Here is a 16,685-nt window from a genome sequence, read left to right on the forward strand (position 1 = left end):
AGGGGGGGAAGGAGGGGGAGGAGGAGGAGGGGGAGGAGGAAGAGTAGGTGGGTAGAGAAGGGAACATCCCATGAACACAGGATGGAAGGAGAGGACCCAAGGCTGATAGAGAGAAGGAAGGGAACAGAGCAGATCATGGTATAGCTTAGGGGCTGATGGGGACTGTGGAGAAGGAGGAGGTTGGTAACAACCCACTTCCAGGTGGATTCCAGTTCCAGCAACTTGCTTCCTGGTGCCAAGCAAGGGAATCGAGACCACAGGAGGTATCAATGGCTGCTCTACGGGGGGTCCCATGATCAAAGTTGTATTTTAGACAGATGAATCTAGATCACGCACCCAGAGCCTGGACACCAGTTATTGCCCCATCAACAGCAGCTGTTGATTACCGAGCATTCGGCCAAGCAGCCTTCAGAGGCCTGGCCCTCCTGGACCTTAACCCTGGCAGGTACTGGAGCTAGTCCCACCCAGAAGAAGAAGAGGCCTAAGAGAGACTTACTCGTGCTCCCAAAGCTGGGAGATGCTCAAGTCAGGGTTCTAAGCCACATCTGGCTAGTTCCAGAACCCCAGGTCCTAAACCGCAGGAGGAAGGAATGAGAAAGGGAAGGAGGCAGACCAGAGAATTCAGTGGCATCCTCGGGGAATGAGGAGGTGATGACCTCAGCCATCATGAAGGGGATGAAGTGGTAGCAGTCTGGGAAACCAGGATAGCAGTCTAACCTGATCTCAGAGCCTGGTTCAACTAACCTTTCTCTCCCATGGAGGGCACTAAAAACAACATAGTTCTACCATGACATAAACACCAGAGTGAACACCAGCAGGGAGTGTCCCAGGTGCTCGGTCATGTTTGCCTGACAGCCCATTCAGCCCTGGAGCACTGAGTCACTTTCCATCTAGAAGTTCTGAGTCTGATGTCTTCCCTGGGAAACCTCAAAGCTTTTTTCTCCATAGTCCCTAAAGCATTTTCTCCAGTGAGATCCTGCAAGGGAACTCTTTGTGAAAAAGGACATGGGGCTCCTTTTTCCTCTGTCCTCTGGGTTGGCAATGAGATGGGCCCCCACAGTACTGCTCTCTATGTGAGCTGAGCCCTAGGATCCAGAACAGGACGCTCAAGGAAGCCATGGTGATGACAGGCAGCTCCCCCAGGCAGTGTCTGTTCTCAGCAGCCCTCAGATCTCAGTGCATGGCTCCAGCGTGCAGACTGGCTGTTCCACACCAGGGGACACTCTAGAATTTTTGGGATCACAATGGACTTCTTCAGCAGAACTGCCTGCTTTACCCTGACCATCCTTCACTGTCCACAGGAAGGTTTCTCATCTGTGTAGCCTTTTTGTGAGATCAGTGTGATTGATGGAGCCCCAAGTCTTCCTGAACATTGTGGGATGGTGCTCAGGACAGGGGTCACAGCAACGTAGCACTGGGACAGCAGTAGATGTCCCTTTAAGCCAGCTCCCAAACTCCTGGTCATACTTTCCCAGTCCTGCCCCCAACCCCATTCTCCAGTGATCAGATACCCACCCCACTAGACTTGCTGGACACCTCAGGGGGCAGGTTAGTTTTAGAATGAGTTAGCTTGGGACAAGAATCCAGATGTCCTGCCCCCAAAGCCATAACCTCTTCTTCCAGGTTTAGCATACAATGGGAAGCTGTGCCCAGGGTTAGCTGGAATGAGCATTGTGTATGAAATGCACTTTTGCTCTTTTGGATCTCAGGCTTGCTCACTCTCCTGGGCTCATAAAGATTCTTCCCTGGACTGGCTAATGACGGGCTTGTTCCAGGGCATATATGACTAGGTTCCCTTGGTTCCCAGTTCAGGTTTAATCAGAGTGGCCTTGAGAGAGCCATTTCCTCTCTATGTCTGCTCTCCTGACTGATAAGACAGTATCTATCCTGTAGTGAAAATTAATGATATACATACACCACACACACACACACACACACACACACACACACATGTATTGTTTAGACCAGAGACTGGCATGGAAGATCCTGGCTTCCAGGGTTAGCTATTATTGTCTGCTTTGGGCCTGTTCCAAATTTTAAGTTGTTGCTGGCTCCTGAGACAGAAGGGCATTGTTCCTGTGGGTGAGTCTATCAGGCCCTCTGATGATAAACTGAGAACACATGCTTCCCAAAGCTCAGGCAGGTTTGAAAGGACATTGGAAAAATGGTCCCAAACTGAAGAGAGGATGATGCTTGGTGGGTGGCTGCTGTGAGAGGTGATAGTCACAAAAGCTAATGATGGTCTTCCTTTGATATCATTCTGGAACCCCAGTTTGCAAAATGGCTTAGCTAACCTCCTTGCTGAATCATCAGTTCCTGGGGGCATCAGACACGCAATACTGCCCACAATTCCCAGAAGCTGGAAGCAGGCTGGGATGTAAGCACAGGGTGCCTCCCTTTCCACCATGTGGGGCAATTTAGTCTCTCCTCGGCTTCTCTTGGGTGGGATTGGTTTCTGTCATGTAGAGGGAGCAGGAGCCCAGCCGCCCCAATGTGGCTCAACTTGCCTCTACCAACCACGTGACCTTGTGTTACTCAGCTCCTCTGTGCCTCAGTTTCCTCATCTGTGACTCCAGGTGTTATCAGGTCTGACCCCGAAGGCTTGGAGTAGCTCTCTGGTATGTGGGTGTTAAGTGTGTATACTAGGTGTGGCTACTACCATGTGACCCTGCCCTCCTCTGAGGCTAAGGACAGCAATCATTCTCATGGGCACTCAGCCCACACAGAGCTCCTCAAGAGGAGGAGCTCAAGGTTCATTTGTTGGGGTGGGTTGACAGACAGATCATACCTGGGAAATTGGGACTTAATGTACAGAATTTTCCTTTTATGTGGTCGTCTGGGCAGATGTGATTCTGAGAGCCGTTAGGTACAGCGTCAGGATGCTTGCCAACTCCCATGTAGATAGTGGGCACTGCCACCTTGAGCTTGTTCATAGCTACTACCACCAGAGAATCCGGAGCTCTTGTTAGTTCTACTCTGGACCATCTGCCTTACTGACCAAAGCTCAGCTCTTAGGGGATGCCACATGGCCGTCCACATTACCCTTCTCTGTAGTAGCCACAGAGGTGAATGGCACTATTCTCTTTTTCCAGATGAAACCCTGAGGCTCCGAGAAACCAGGGCTAAGGCAGCTTGGCCAGAGACAAGAGTAGTCAGTTGTATACCCAAAGCCAGAGCTGCCACCTTGGGCTGCCTTTCCCATGGGCCTCCTGGGTAACGGGCTCTCTGAAGGTCTCCTCCTCGGTCCTGGGGCTGAGAAGGTAGAAGTGGGAAGTGCTCTCAGATCCTCTTCCTGAGACTTCTGAGTAGTACAAGTGGTCTAGGAGGGACAAGGCTCCCCACCCAGCTCTAGCTGTCAACAGACTCCTTAATAATCACAACTCTTTTAAAACCTAGAAGATGGGGGGGGGGGGGCTGGAGAGATGGCTCAGAGGTTAAGAGCACTGACTACTCTTCCAGAGGTCCTGAGTTCGATTCAATTCCCAGCAACCACATGGTGGCTCACAACCATCTGTAATCGGATCCAACACACAACCCTTCTGGTGTGTCTGAAGACAGCTACAGTGTACTCATATACACAAAATAAATAAACAACTCTTTAAAAAAACAACCTGGGGCCCCTGTCCAACCAAGAAGACCCTCCAAAAAGACTCTCAGACATCAACCAACTGTCCCTGGTAAATTGCAAACAAGCTTCAGGCACTCTCAGTCTCTCAGGGTCAAGAATTACATGAGCTAAGGAAATAGAGTGCTAGGCAAAGCAGCAAGCACTAGAGGGCGCATCTGAGATGAGTCCTGAGAAGTAAAACTGGCTGCAGAAAGGGGGCTGGGGAGCAGTTAGGGATCCCCAGCCCCGAGACAGGGGATCAGAGAGGAAGGAACAAGAGGGCCTCACGGGGAACTCAGTTCAGTCTGGACAGACCAAGGGCAAGCAGGACTGATCCAGACTGCCGAGTTATGTCAGCCCAGCAGATACGGCATCATTTTCCAGCCCATCTAAGGTACAGGTGAGCTCACAGTCATGGGATGTGACTGCTGGTCTCCTGCTCCCATAGATGTAGTTATCCTATCCCATGTAGCAAAATATTCCAAAATGGCTGCTCATATTGATGCATATTTGAAAGCATTTAATATACTTGTGAGAGTGGCCAGGTTATCTTTCTAAAATATTTACAGGCGATTAGACAAAGCCCCCGAGAGGAGTTGTGACATTTGTAACATAAACTTCTTCTTCTTCTTCTTCTTCTTCTTCTTCTTCTTCTTCTTCTTCTTCTTCTTCTTCTTCTTCTTCTTCTTCTTCTTCTTCTCCTTCTTCTTCTTCTCCTTCTCCTTCTCCTTCTCCTTCTCCTTCTCCTTCTCCTTCTCCTTCTCCTTCTCCTCCTTCTCCTCCTCCTCCTCCTCCTCCTCCTCTTCCTCCTCCTCTTCTTTTTCCTTCTCTTCCTCCTCCCCTTCTCCTCCTCCTCCTCCTCTTTTATTCTTCTTCTTTTTTTTGAGACAGGATTTTTATGCATAGCCTTGGCTGTCCTGGAATGCACTATGTAGACCAGACTGGATTAAAAATCAGGATCTGCCTGTTTCTGCCTCGTGAGTGCTGAGATTAAGTGAGCCACCACTGCCTGCCCCTTTTACTTTGAGAACTTATTCTGGATATTTTAGGCAGAGTTTTCCAAAGTGTATTTAAGGCTTAAGCATTTCATAAAAGTGTTGTGCGGTTTGTTTTGAATTTTCAGGTTCAACACAAATAGGTTTCTTTACTGCAGAGCTGCTCCAGACCCCACGGATCCCCAAGAGGGGATTCGGGCTGTGTTTATCAAACTGTTTGGCTGTGGAGCACTTTGTGGAAAGACGTTCATAACTACCTTGCCCAGGGCTGGGAGGGATGATATTAAAAGCCAGGGTCTCCATCTACTGAGCGCTTCTTCTGGATTAGGGCAGTTGAATGGAGGGGAGGCCCAGGAAGTGGCCTCATTGCTGTCAGAAAGCACCACTGTGCACTGAATATGTTAGAACCATAGGAAACACAGCAGAAATGTGAAGACTTGCATTCTTCTTGCCTGTGGAAAGGTTGTTCTGCCATCTTCTGACCTCGGACCCCAACTCCAGCCCCAGTGAAGACCGTGAGAATGCAAGGTATTTAGGGTTACGTGCAGGGAAATCCACTCTGCTCTATTACAGAGCCACCCCTTTACCTAGTAAGGTGCCTAATGCTCACTCCATGCACTTCTTATTTTTATTCAAATAACGAAACACAGGTAATTGCACATTCATGTGCAATGAAAGTTTATGTGATGTGTATATTTAACAAACTCAAGATAAAAATAGTGGAGTTGACAGAAATCCACACACCTCTTCCTTGGTGGTCCTGGAACCTTCAGTCTCCAAGACAGCACAGGATCAGGACCTACAAAAATACTTGCATTTTTTTCTCATCACCACACTATGGCGCTGTTGACAGCCATTTCTATCAGGTAGGCCAAGAGCAGGTTCTCTGATTCTCATATATCTTAGAAGTTGGGAAGGGGACCACTGCTCCTGGGTTTGTATTTGTTTGTTTGTTTGTTGTTGTTATTGTTGCTGGTGGTGGTATCGTGTGGTGTGGTGTGTGTGTGTGTGTGTGTGTTTCTAAATTTGGACAAAGGATTTTCTCATCATGGTCTCAGGGGTGAGCTCATAATATTTAGCTCCAAGAACTCCATGCCCCACCACTAGCAAGACATCTTCCCAGGGGTGACTAGAGTGACCTATCTCAGCATAAGCTAAATACACTGTAACTTTAATCTGTGGTGGGTTGGAGGGTGTCCCTCCAGCAGGAGCTCTAACTTAATAAGAGCCTCTGTTAGGACATTCAAGCCTTTCTGATCCCCTGATCAGGTGCCACAGTTCCCAAGAGAACTGCCACAGAAGAGGCAGAAGCAGGGCATGATTGATTAGAATTTATTAGGTCATGATTCCTCACCATGGGGTCTTGGACAAGTGACTTAACCTTTATGTGTCTCTGTTTTCTCACCTGCAAAACTAGGTAATATTAACTACCTCAGGAGAGTGGTGTGAGAACTCGAGAATGGTTAAGAATATCACTTAAAACAGTGTTTTACACATCTTGAGGAATAACAGCTAAAATTATCATTATTTCACAGCAAGTCTGCTGACTGGGGTGGGCTTCTGTTTGAGTCACCTTTCTGAATAGTTTTATACAAAAAAAATAACAAACGCTAATGCTATTTCTTTTAAAAATAAGTTCTGAATGGTGAACCAACCATAGGAAGTTGTCTCCCTAAAATTGTCGTTAATACAAGTAAACTTCTTCCCTCTGTCAGATAAAATATAAACAATCAAGTCTCACAAAATTTACTGGCAAGCATCAAACAATCTTTATGTGCCCAGCACAATGTGAGGGAGTTCAGCTTTATAAGAACAAGCCTTAGCCCTACCCACTGGGATTCATGTCCTGAGTAAATTCTCAGATACTCAGCCTGGATAGCCCAGGCTGGGACCTGGAAACCCCGCCAGGACATCTAGTTTCTTGTTCCAAAGTTGACTCTTCTTCTAAAACAAAACTACCATTGGTGGGAAGCTCTGGAGGTCTGCTACAAAGGGCAGGAAGATAGGAATTTTGGTCCTGATGTTTCATACACCAGCTTCCACAATTGAGCAAGCATGAGACTCTGGGGTTTTGGATCCTTGTTGGTTTGCTCTTCTCAGTCAGCATGGAGGAGAAAGCTAACTGGGGACAGATGCGAACCTGTGAAAGGGCAAGAGTGGGAGGGCATAGAGGACACTCTGAAATCCAAGGCTGCCACCAGCTTCCCAGGCAGGGAGAGGACTGGCTCTTTTCTGCCACACAGACAAGACCCGACCACAGCCAAGGCCTAGGGATGCCCATCTCTCTCGATTCAGGCTGATGACTCACCCATTCAGTAAACTCTGAGCATCACCCTCAAAGGGGAGAATGAAGAACAGAGCTGCGAGCACTCCAAGGACATTTAAGAACACTGTGGACACCCACAGGGACAGGGAACAGGGCCAGAGAGGCAGAACATGTCGCTTGGATCTGTTATGCCCAGCTGATGAGACCTGGTGGCTCTAAAACTCAACACAAACCAATTATTTCCCAAATAACAGCTTTCTAAAACCTGGGAATGGCTACATGTAATTATGCCCCGCCCTGGTAAACCCAGTTTTTGGCCTAACCCTCTTTCTTGGTTATTCAGACAGGATTTCTGAAGCATCTATTACGTACTAGGGACAGGGCTCAGCTAGGGCAGATAAGATACAGCATGAGTTCTAGGACAGCAAAGGCTACCCAGAGAAACCCTGTTTCCAAAAGCCAAAGGGGAAAGAAAAATAGAAAAGAAAAGAAAGGAAAGAAAGGAAAAGAAAAAAAGAAGACACCTTGTAAGGTACCATAGAGAGCCAAGAGGGTATGAGACCCATATGTCCTCCTGGACCCATGTGACCTGGGACAGGAAGGAGGCTGGTAACAGTCTGCCTGTCAGGGAACTTTAAAACAGCTAACCCCTGAGTACTTTGTAATCAGGGTTATCTTTCATTCACCAGAGAGAGGCTTATGCTAACTTGAGATCGCTGCTGCCAGTCCTCCTGCTACTTCGATCAGCTGCGTTAAACGATGTTATTATTGTTTTTTGTTGTCGTTGTTTTGTTTTGTTTTTCGAGACAGGGTTTCTCTGTGTAGCCCTGGCTGTCCTGGAACTTACTCTGTAGACCAGGCTGGCCTCGAACTCAGAAATCCTCCTGCCTCTGCCTCCCAAGTGCTGGGATTAAAGGCGTGCGCCACCACTGCCCGGCTGATGTTATTATTGTTAATCATGTCTCTGCGAATGGATATGTGCGGGTGAGCACAGGTGCCCTCTGTAGCTAGTGTTACAGGCAGCTGTGAGCACCTGGCCGCTGGAAACCCAGTCCTCCGTAAAAAACAGTACAGGCTTTTAATCACGAAGCCATCTCTCTAACCCCCCTCCCCTGGTAGGCTATCTCCCATTTTAGAAGCCCTAGAAGGTAGCGGTCCGAATTCCCAGAGGAAATAATATTAATGGCTGCCGTTCTTCAGCCAGGCCAGGAACCGGGTGCTTTGGGATATGTTTTTTACTCTTTTGGTTTTCATCTTAGGAACTATAAAGGACGTTTTCTGTCTCTCCAAATGTGGAAATCTTTCTCAAAGATATCACTTGACTATTGAGGGGCGAACACAGATTTGAGCTCAGGCCAACAGCTCTCCACACCGTTCCCCCACTCTCTTTCCTCCTGGTCGTTTCTGGAGACAGGAGTACCGCAAAGGCCTTTCCTTAGTGATATGTTCATTTTTCTCCACTTTTTAGCAAAGTTCTGGGACCTCTTCTGCTGAGCTGGCACGCTCTCCGCCTCCACCCACGTCGCTGAAGATTGGGGGGAATCCTGCAACAAGATCCAGCGAGGAACAAGAATTGGGCGCTGGGGGGGATCTGGTCATGGAGGCTCGTAGCTAGAGCCAGGGGCAGTGCCGGTGTTGGGCTGCAGGAAGAGGCAAGGGAGAAAGTCCCCAGATTGTTCAGCACATGGCACTGCAAGGCTCGATCACGGCAGGTACCTGCTGAGCCTCTGCAAGGCTCTGCACTCGTCCAGAGCTATGACTCACATTAGGAAGTCCAAGCCAACACCAAAAGGCAAAATGAAGCCTTAGCAACTCGCGGCACCCCAGAGTGCTAAGCGATGTGACTTGTCCCCTTTGTCAGGACCATACAGAGGCCATTCGGTGAGGGCCTCACTCTGAGTCCAGTTCCGCGGGGCACCATGAACAGCAACTTCTGTCGAGCTCTGGTGGACCACGGGTCCCCGGGGGGCATACAGCTGGGTGTCGTGGCCCCTGCAGGACAGACACCGCTGGCAGCCACCGAGCCCCTAAGCAACGTACCCTTTCTGCTGTACCCTGGCCACTCCGAGCCGCCTTACTACGACGCCTACACCGGGGTGTTCCCCTACGTGCCCTTCCCCGGCGCCTTCGGGGTGTACGACTACCCGTTCGAGCCCGCCTTCATCCAGAAGCGCAACGAGCGCGAGCGGCAGCGGGTCAAGTGCGTGAACGAGGGCTATGCGCGCCTCCGCGGCCACCTCCCCGGCGCCCTGGCCGAAAAGCGACTCAGCAAGGTGGAGACCCTGCGTGCTGCCATCCGCTACATCAAGTACCTGCAGGAGCTGCTGAGCGCCGCCCCCGACGGCGCGCCACCCACCGCCACCTCCCCGCCGCCCGCCCACGCGGGCCACAGCAACGCGCCGCAGCCTCCTTCCCTGGTGGCTGAGTCCAGTGGATCCTCCTTTTCCTCTTCGCCTTTTTTGGAGTCGGAGGAACCCAGCCTTTGATCTGGCCAGAGGCCTGGACTTGCCTCTCTAGGGAACAGCTTGGGGGCTTCTGGGTCATCTGTGCCGGACAGGACAGTGGTGTTCGAGGTCTGTGATCCCACCTTCATCCACCTGAGCCAGATGTGCGGGCCTGGGATAGAGATCCCAGGAGGTGATGTCTGAGGTGAGGAGCAGAGCCCTCTGGACAGCTCCTGGACCAGCAATCAGCGCGGCTCTGCTGTCCACCACACCAAGTTCCCAGGAAGCCAGCCGCACTTTCTATTATGCGCCATGCCTGAGCCTTCCACAAGATGGCCTCAAATACTAAGGAACTTGATGGCCTCTAAAGAGCAGGAATTCTGAGGGAGGGACAAGGGAAGGGAAGCCAGGCAGATGCTTGCATTCAGCACCCTGGAGCTGACAGACTTGGGAGGAGGGTGTGTGTGTGTGTGTGTGTGTGTGTGTCTGTGTGTGTGTGTGTGTGTGTGTGTGTGTGTGTGTGTGTGTGTGATGTCGCTGGTGCCCATCGGCTTCCTAGACAGCGAGTGATCGCCTTCCCTCTCCCACCCTTCAGTGTAGTCTCTTTTGGACTTAATCCTCCCCACACACACACTCCAAGACTTGTAAGCTTCTAGGGACCATTGACATTGTGTTTACATCAAGGGCTAAATAAAAAGAGATTGTTGGATTTTGTGATTCCTGAAGTATTGTCTATGCCCACCTTCCACCTTGGGTTGTTTGCTAACTCCTGCAGACAACTAGTATTTCCAGAGAGCTTAGTGCATGCTGAGACTGAATATGGAAGAGGCCAGCATTCTGAGGAGAAAGCACACAGACCTTGTAGAGTGAGGGATCAGGTTTCCTTGGAGCCTTTCCCTCTAGTGGGAGAATGGCTGCACATCTGGCAGGAGAAGGAATGGGGGCGACAAGTGTGAGAGGGATCCTGGTCAGGTCCTGACAGACACCGAGACTGGCCTGAGGAGAGATATGCTGAGCTAGGCCACCACCCAACACATTTTCTGGACAGAGCCATGGAGCTGGGGTGGGGAGAAACTTAACCTCCATGTGAGGGACCTGTCTGAAGTTTGTGGCTCCACTCTACAGGCTCCTCTTCCTGATCCCCGTTGTCCCGGTTGTGAAGCCTTCATGTCTCCCACTGCCCCTACCCCATCTCAAGTCTGGATATAGTAAGTCAGCCCTTTACACCCAGCCCTTGTCTCCTTGGGGGCAGATCGGGATGTCACTGGCTGGACTGGAAGGAATGACAGCTGCCTGGCCGCAGGAGCTTGGGCTGGGCAGCAGGGGCTAATTTTACTCGCTGGGAGCAGAGAGAGTAATCCTCCCACCCCCACGCCCGCCCTGTCTGACTGCCTCAGCAGGATAGGCTCGGTCAGGTCCAGTCCTCAAGGTGGGGGCATTGGGGACACAGGGAGGAGAGGGCAGTGGGCAGGGGGAGCGAGGGAAAGGAGGGGTGTCAGGGAAAGCCATGGAGCCGTCCTCGCCCCAGGATGAGGGGCTGAGGAAGAAGCAGCCTAAGAAACCAGTTCCTGAGATTCTACCGAGGCCACCCCGGGCTTTGTTCTGCTTGACTCTCCAGAACCCCCTGAGGAAGGCCTGCATCAGCATCGTGGAATGGAAGTATCCTTTTCAGCACCTGAACAAGAAGGAGCAGGAGGGTGTGGGAGGCCGCGGTGGGAGGCGGGCATGGTCACAAAGCTCAGACTTTTAGCATCAGGATGACCCAGGCTCTTGGAAAAGGGGTGAACTTACCACAGATCAGCCTAAGGAGCCTTTGTAAAAGCGGGGAGAGAGGGCGCCACTACAATGGAAAGGGGCTTGTCGGAGCCTGAGGAGAACACTTGGGTCATAGGTGACAGCCACTGAGCTAATTGAGCATCTTGGGGAGAGAGCCTGTATTCATAGGAGCCTTTCTAAGTGCGTTCAGGTCATCATGGGGTTACCACCCAAGGTTTTGAATAAAATGAAGGACGGAGCAGCTCCTGAGGAAATCTTCCACAGAGGGAGGGTAAGGAAGGATTGACAGTCCAGAGACAACTTCCCCTAGCTAAAGTCCCAGTTACAAATGAGCCTGGAGAAATGGATTTGAGGGGAGGCCCGCTCTTCTTGGCCCCTGGACATTGCTTATTTGGCAAGCAAACTCGGATGTTTTAGCTCAGAAGTAGTGCCCTGGGGGCAGGGACCTCAATCTCTCTCTGGGTTTGTTCTTGAAATAACAATGATAATATCTGGATTATTGGGGGGGAGGGGCTGCAGAGAGGAGGCCCGTGCTGAGTGGGTTCTGAGAGAGTCAGGAATATTTGAAATATTTTTGACGTGCTCTGGAAGAATGGGATTCCATCAGCTGTTCCTTGGGAAAAAGGAGAACGGGGAGTAGCCGGAAGGATAAGGGAGCCATGGAGCTATGGAACCATGGAACGACAGTGGGTCTGGGGTCGGGTCTGATCCCCATTGCTACACTGTGCCAGGCCACATCACCTCCAGCCCCCTTCCTCCTTGTGTCTCCTGTGAAAGCAGCTTCCCCTGGGAGGGTCTCCCTTTTCTCCACTCTCTACTCCCCTGAGCCCTCTCCTCCCATGGATCTATTCCATGCCACCCCCAAGCCCAGCCTCCCTTCAAAAGCTGAACCTTCTGAGAAGAAAATGGGTTTTTATCCAAATCTGTCTACATAGCATGCCTTTCGCTTCCCACCCTGCCTATACACCAAGGACTCTGTCTGGCTTTCCCTCCTCACATTTGCTTTCTAAATGACCAGCCAGTCAGGAAGGATAGATCCCAGAGTACTCTCATGAACTGGCTGCTGGTGGGCTGTAGGGGCAGGAGTGCAAGCCTGCACACATGAGTGTGTGCACACAGCTCTGAAAAGCTGGCTTTCCTCCCATTCCCCCACTTTCCCAGTCCTACTCAGCCTGAACATAATCAAATTCCAGTGTCTCCCCCCCCCCAGCCGCCGAGCCATTTTGGGGTACAAGCCCCCACAAATCATTGTGTGGCCTGACTATTTCTTAGCATTATCGTGATTGTCCACACTGGCCTTTAGGAGTTTCTTTCGTTCAACACCACAAATCCCATAGATCGACGGAGGGCTCTCCTTAACCCTGGTTCCAGACCCTTCGAGACCATCATCTTGCTCACCATCTTTGCCAACTGTGTGGCCCTGGCAGTGTACCTGCCCATGCCAGAGGACGACAACAACGCTCTGAACCTCGGCCTGGTAAGCCAGCCTTCCCACCCTTCCTCTCGAGCTTTGTAGCTCCAGCCTGGGAGTCACCTTGCACTTGGTTTGGGTGGGAGATGCTGCTGTCATGGCTCCCTCACAGTGCAGACTCATGTCCTCACCGCCAAGCTACTAAATGGCCCCGAGGCTTCCCGGACTAAATGCGTTCAGCCCCACTCCATGATTCCCATCAGACAACACTCACAATGCCAAGCACCCAACGGGCACAAACTCGTGGGGCTTTTCCCAAAAGTGGTACCAAGACAGATGTGGAAGCTGAGCCTCAGTGAGGTGAACCAGGGATGCGGAGCACTAACCTCCTTCCCTGAGTAGAATCCAGAAGGTTGCCTATGTTGAGCTGCCAGGGGCATATGATAGAGAAATCTGCAGAAAGGGCATTGCAGGCCTACAATGCCACTCTCCCCTGTCCTTCACCTGCAACACAGCAAATTCTGCACTGAGTGGCTTCATCTTTGAACTCTTGAATTTCAGTGTCCATGGTATAATATTAGATCTCTGAAAAGAAATAGATAGAGAGAGATAGAGATAGATAGATAGATAGATAGATAGATAGATAGATAGATAGATAGTTTGATAGATAGAAATAAAAAAAAATCCCCACCCGACCCTTGAGGTTGGAGTTCTAGGTACACCATGCAGGGTAGCACTCATATCTGCTTCCAAAAGGGTCTCATACCCTGGTCTTCCTGTCTTGCTCTGATGTACACCTAAAAAAATAAATGTGGGTGCTGGGAACTGAGCCTAGGTCCCTTGCAAGAGCAGTACTCACTCTTAACCACTTAGCCATCTCTCCAGCCCCTGGATCTTGCCCTTCTGTTAGATGGGTCCATAGGGTGGCAAACTTCTAGAGAAGTCCACTGAGAAACAAAGAGCTGACAGGGGATGTGACTCAAGGGTGAGATACTTGCTCAGCATCCAGGAGGCCTCAGCTACCCCTCTACTAACACACACACACACACACACACACACACACGCACACGCACACGCACACACGCACATGTGCACACGCACACACACCAGGATAGGACAATGGAGTCCCATACTCCCATACTCCAGGGCTTTTCTCTGCACGGAAACACAGGGTTTGGAGAGAGGAGGCCCATCTGCATATACCCAGGGCCAGAGTGTGCATCTCTGCCTCTTCTCAGGCTGGTTTCCATGGCAATCTATTCTGAATTGGGAAGAAGCTGGGTGCTAAATGTGTGCTTGCTGGGAGTGGAAATAACCGAGTTCCTGGAATGGAAGGGGAGTGGTACTCAATGAAGGCAGGGCCAGTACAGCTTCTGCTGTCAGAGATGCTGCTGTGTGCCACTGGGGCCTTCTACAAAACAGGTTCAACTACCCATGTCCATGGACTTAAGGAGAACTCTTGGTCTGCCCCGTACTTCATGACTTCATCATTTGATTCCATGTGCACTTTAGGAGACCAAATGCTTTTGGTAGTGTGTGCTTATGATCCCAGTCCTAGGAAGGTGGAGACGAACAGGGTCCCCAGGGCTTACTGGCCAGCTCTCCTAGAGGAATCAGCGAACCCTAGTGAGAGACTCTAGCTCAAAAAAACAAGGTGGACAGCTCCTGGGGAATGATACCCCACCCCCGGTTGTCCTCTGATCTCCACAGGCTACACACATGCACACATGTACCTACACATGCATGAACATGTACATACCCACATGAGCACACACACACACACACACACACACAAAGTTGACTATTTTGCAAGAAGCTATCTGCTTTTAAGGGCATCAAACGACACCTTAGTGATTACAAGGTCTTCCAACTTGAAAACAAAATGGTTTACTGAACAGCACTGTGGAGTTTCCCTTTAGTCTGTGGACTGGAGCTGCAGAGATTCAGTCAAATCTGGCGCTCAGAGACATACCATAGTGAGTACCCTAGAGGAGGGCAAGCTGGCCAGCATCACCAGGCAAGCCAGCACTCCAGGAGACACTAACCACCTGGGAAGAGCAATAATCTGACTCTCTGTTGTGAAGTTCCAAGAGCAGAGGCCACACTCAGGGTCAAAGGCTGCTTTTGCCTAAGGCCTTCTCAGCATCCTGAGGTCCCCTCAGCATCCTGGGGTCCCCTCAGCATCCTGGGGTCCCCTCAGCATCCTGGGGTCCCCTCAGCATTCTGGGGTCCCCTCAGCATTCTGGGGTCACCTCAGCATCCTGGGGTCCCCTCAGCATCCTGGGGTCTCTTCAGCATTCTGGGGTCCCCTCAGCATCCTGGGGTTCCCTCAGCATCCTGAGGTTCCCTAAGCATCCTGGGGTCCCCTCAGCATCTTGGGGTCACCTCAGCATCCTGGGGTCCCCTCAGCATCCTGGGGTCTCTTCAGCATTCTGGGGTCCCCTCAGCATCCTGGGGTTCCCTCAGCATCCTGAGGTTCCCTAAGCATCCTGGGGTCACCTCAGCATCCTGGGGTCCCCTCAGCATCCTGGGGCCTCCACAGCACCACTTTTTCATCATAATTCATCTTCCCAACATGCAGAAGAGAACGACAAGCAGAGATAGAGCAGGAGGAAAGTGGATTAAGCATTTATCTCTCCCTTACCCTTACGGTTACTTGGAGCCTACAGAAAGTTGGCAATATTCCGGTAGTCCGGGAGACTCTAGGATGAAATCTCAGTTAGTTTTCTTATTAATTATATATATATATATATATTCTGCCTGAAAATACCCCCCAGATGTCATTGTGAACCGAGAAGACAGTACCCATCTTCACAGAGCTCAATTAACTAAGCCAATTAAACAGCTAATTACAATTTAACCAGTTAAATGTGTACTTAAAAGTGAAATGAGCAACATGTGAGGTCTGAGGAAGAGAATGTAAACTAGTCTTGGGGCAAGAGAGGCTCTCCAAAAGTTAGAGTATTTAACCCAAGGCCTGACGGATGCTGGCAGGACCAGCCTTGAGGCCACTTATCTGTACCAGCCCTTGGAATGTATGCTCTGGGTCATGGCATTGAAATTTTCTTTTCATCTTTGAACTGTGTTTTGTAAGTAGAGTCCCCTGGGACAGTGACCCTGGCAGCTTGGAGATTTGACCCCTATAGACTCTTGAATTCTGCTACCTTCTGACTCTAAGCACAGGCTCTTAGATTCTTTTCTCCCTAAGACCTGGGCTCCCTGGCAGAAACCTAGGAGTGAGAAAGATGGCATAGATGTCCTCCCATTGGTCTGACCCTGCCATAGCCCACACAGTGGGCTGCTCTGCAGGGCTGAGAGTCTAAGGCACAGCCCCCACCTAGGGACACAGTGTTTCTTGGAGTGGAGGGCTAGATGCCCTTCGGTTTTGGTTGTTCACCATGGTTTGCAGTAGCAGGTTTGTGTGATAGAGAAGTGCCTGCCCCCTTTCTTCATATCTCTCTGGGTCACAGGATGGTGACTGTTGGTGAGAATAGTAGGAGAGGTATTAGCAGAAGGTTTGACCTTACACATACAATAGTCCAGTGACAGGTAATGACACAGCCATGGCCATTAAAAATGATGTGCAAAAAGATAAATAGTTTCTGTTTTGTTTTAGCACCTTTATGAGTGGGGATTTCTTACTTCCAGCTTCCATTTTCATATGAATGGAACCCCAGTCTCTGTTCCCACCCCAAGTGATACCCCAGGTGTTCGGTGAGGGGTGAGAAGTGGGGTGGGATTATGCCTTCATAGTACTACAGGAAGGCTCATCAGAAAGAGGGACTGGGTTGAAGGAGCTGCATGGGCAAAGGGGTTTTGCGTTTTTTTAAAAATGTATTTATTGTTATTCTATGTGGAAAGGGTTGTAAGCAGCCATGTGGATCCTGGGAGTTGAACCCAGATCCTCTAGAAGAACGTTGAGTGCTGTTAACCTCTGAGCCATCTCTCTACCCCATCAGGGTAGTGTTTTATAAAAGCTTTTCAGACCTTCATGAGGGGTGGGGTGGGATCTAGGAAAGGCACACAACTCGGCCCCTGCAAGAACTGAACCAGGCCCTGGGGATGGAGACAGACAAGAGGGTGGCCTTGAGAAAGATTTATAAAGTGGACTTGATGGGACTTGCTGACTACCGAAAGTGACTCACTGAAGGGGGGGCTGTCAGACAGAGCTCAGGGAAGGCAAAAA

At 50.4% G+C, this 16,685-nt stretch overlaps 2 protein-coding genes across 2 annotated transcripts in view; both read left to right on the plus strand.

Moving 5' to 3' along the window:
* The first annotated feature begins 8,787 nt into the window (after nt 1-8,787).
* Nucleotides 8,788-9,354, plus strand: Ascl5 (achaete-scute family bHLH transcription factor 5). Its single transcript, XM_031341536.1, has one exon. The coding sequence runs from the start codon at nt 8,788-8,790 to the stop codon at nt 9,352-9,354; it is 567 nt and encodes a 188-aa protein (XP_031197396.1).
* A 1,336-nt stretch (nt 9,355-10,690) lies between these two features.
* Nucleotides 10,691-16,685, plus strand: part of Cacna1s (calcium voltage-gated channel subunit alpha1 S) — a 67,935-nt gene continuing 61,940 nt past the window's right edge. The window contains exons 1-2 of the mRNA XM_031340522.1: nt 10,691-10,971; nt 12,460-12,565. Of these exons, the coding sequence (XP_031196382.1) occupies nt 10,820-10,971; nt 12,460-12,565 (258 nt within the window). The 5' untranslated portion in view covers nt 10,691-10,819. The remainder of the gene's footprint in view (nt 10,972-12,459; nt 12,566-16,685) is intronic.

Source organism: Mastomys coucha, unplaced genomic scaffold (genome assembly GCF_008632895.1).
Source record: "Mastomys coucha isolate ucsf_1 unplaced genomic scaffold, UCSF_Mcou_1 pScaffold1, whole genome shotgun sequence".
In the NCBI taxonomy this organism is placed as follows: Eukaryota; Metazoa; Chordata; class Mammalia; order Rodentia; family Muridae; genus Mastomys; species Mastomys coucha.

Excerpts from the sequence above, each read along its gene's own strand:
- Ascl5 (XM_031341536.1), top strand. The coding sequence starts at position 8,788 with ATGAACAGCAACTTCTGTCGAGCTCTGGTGGACCACGGGTCCCCGGGG.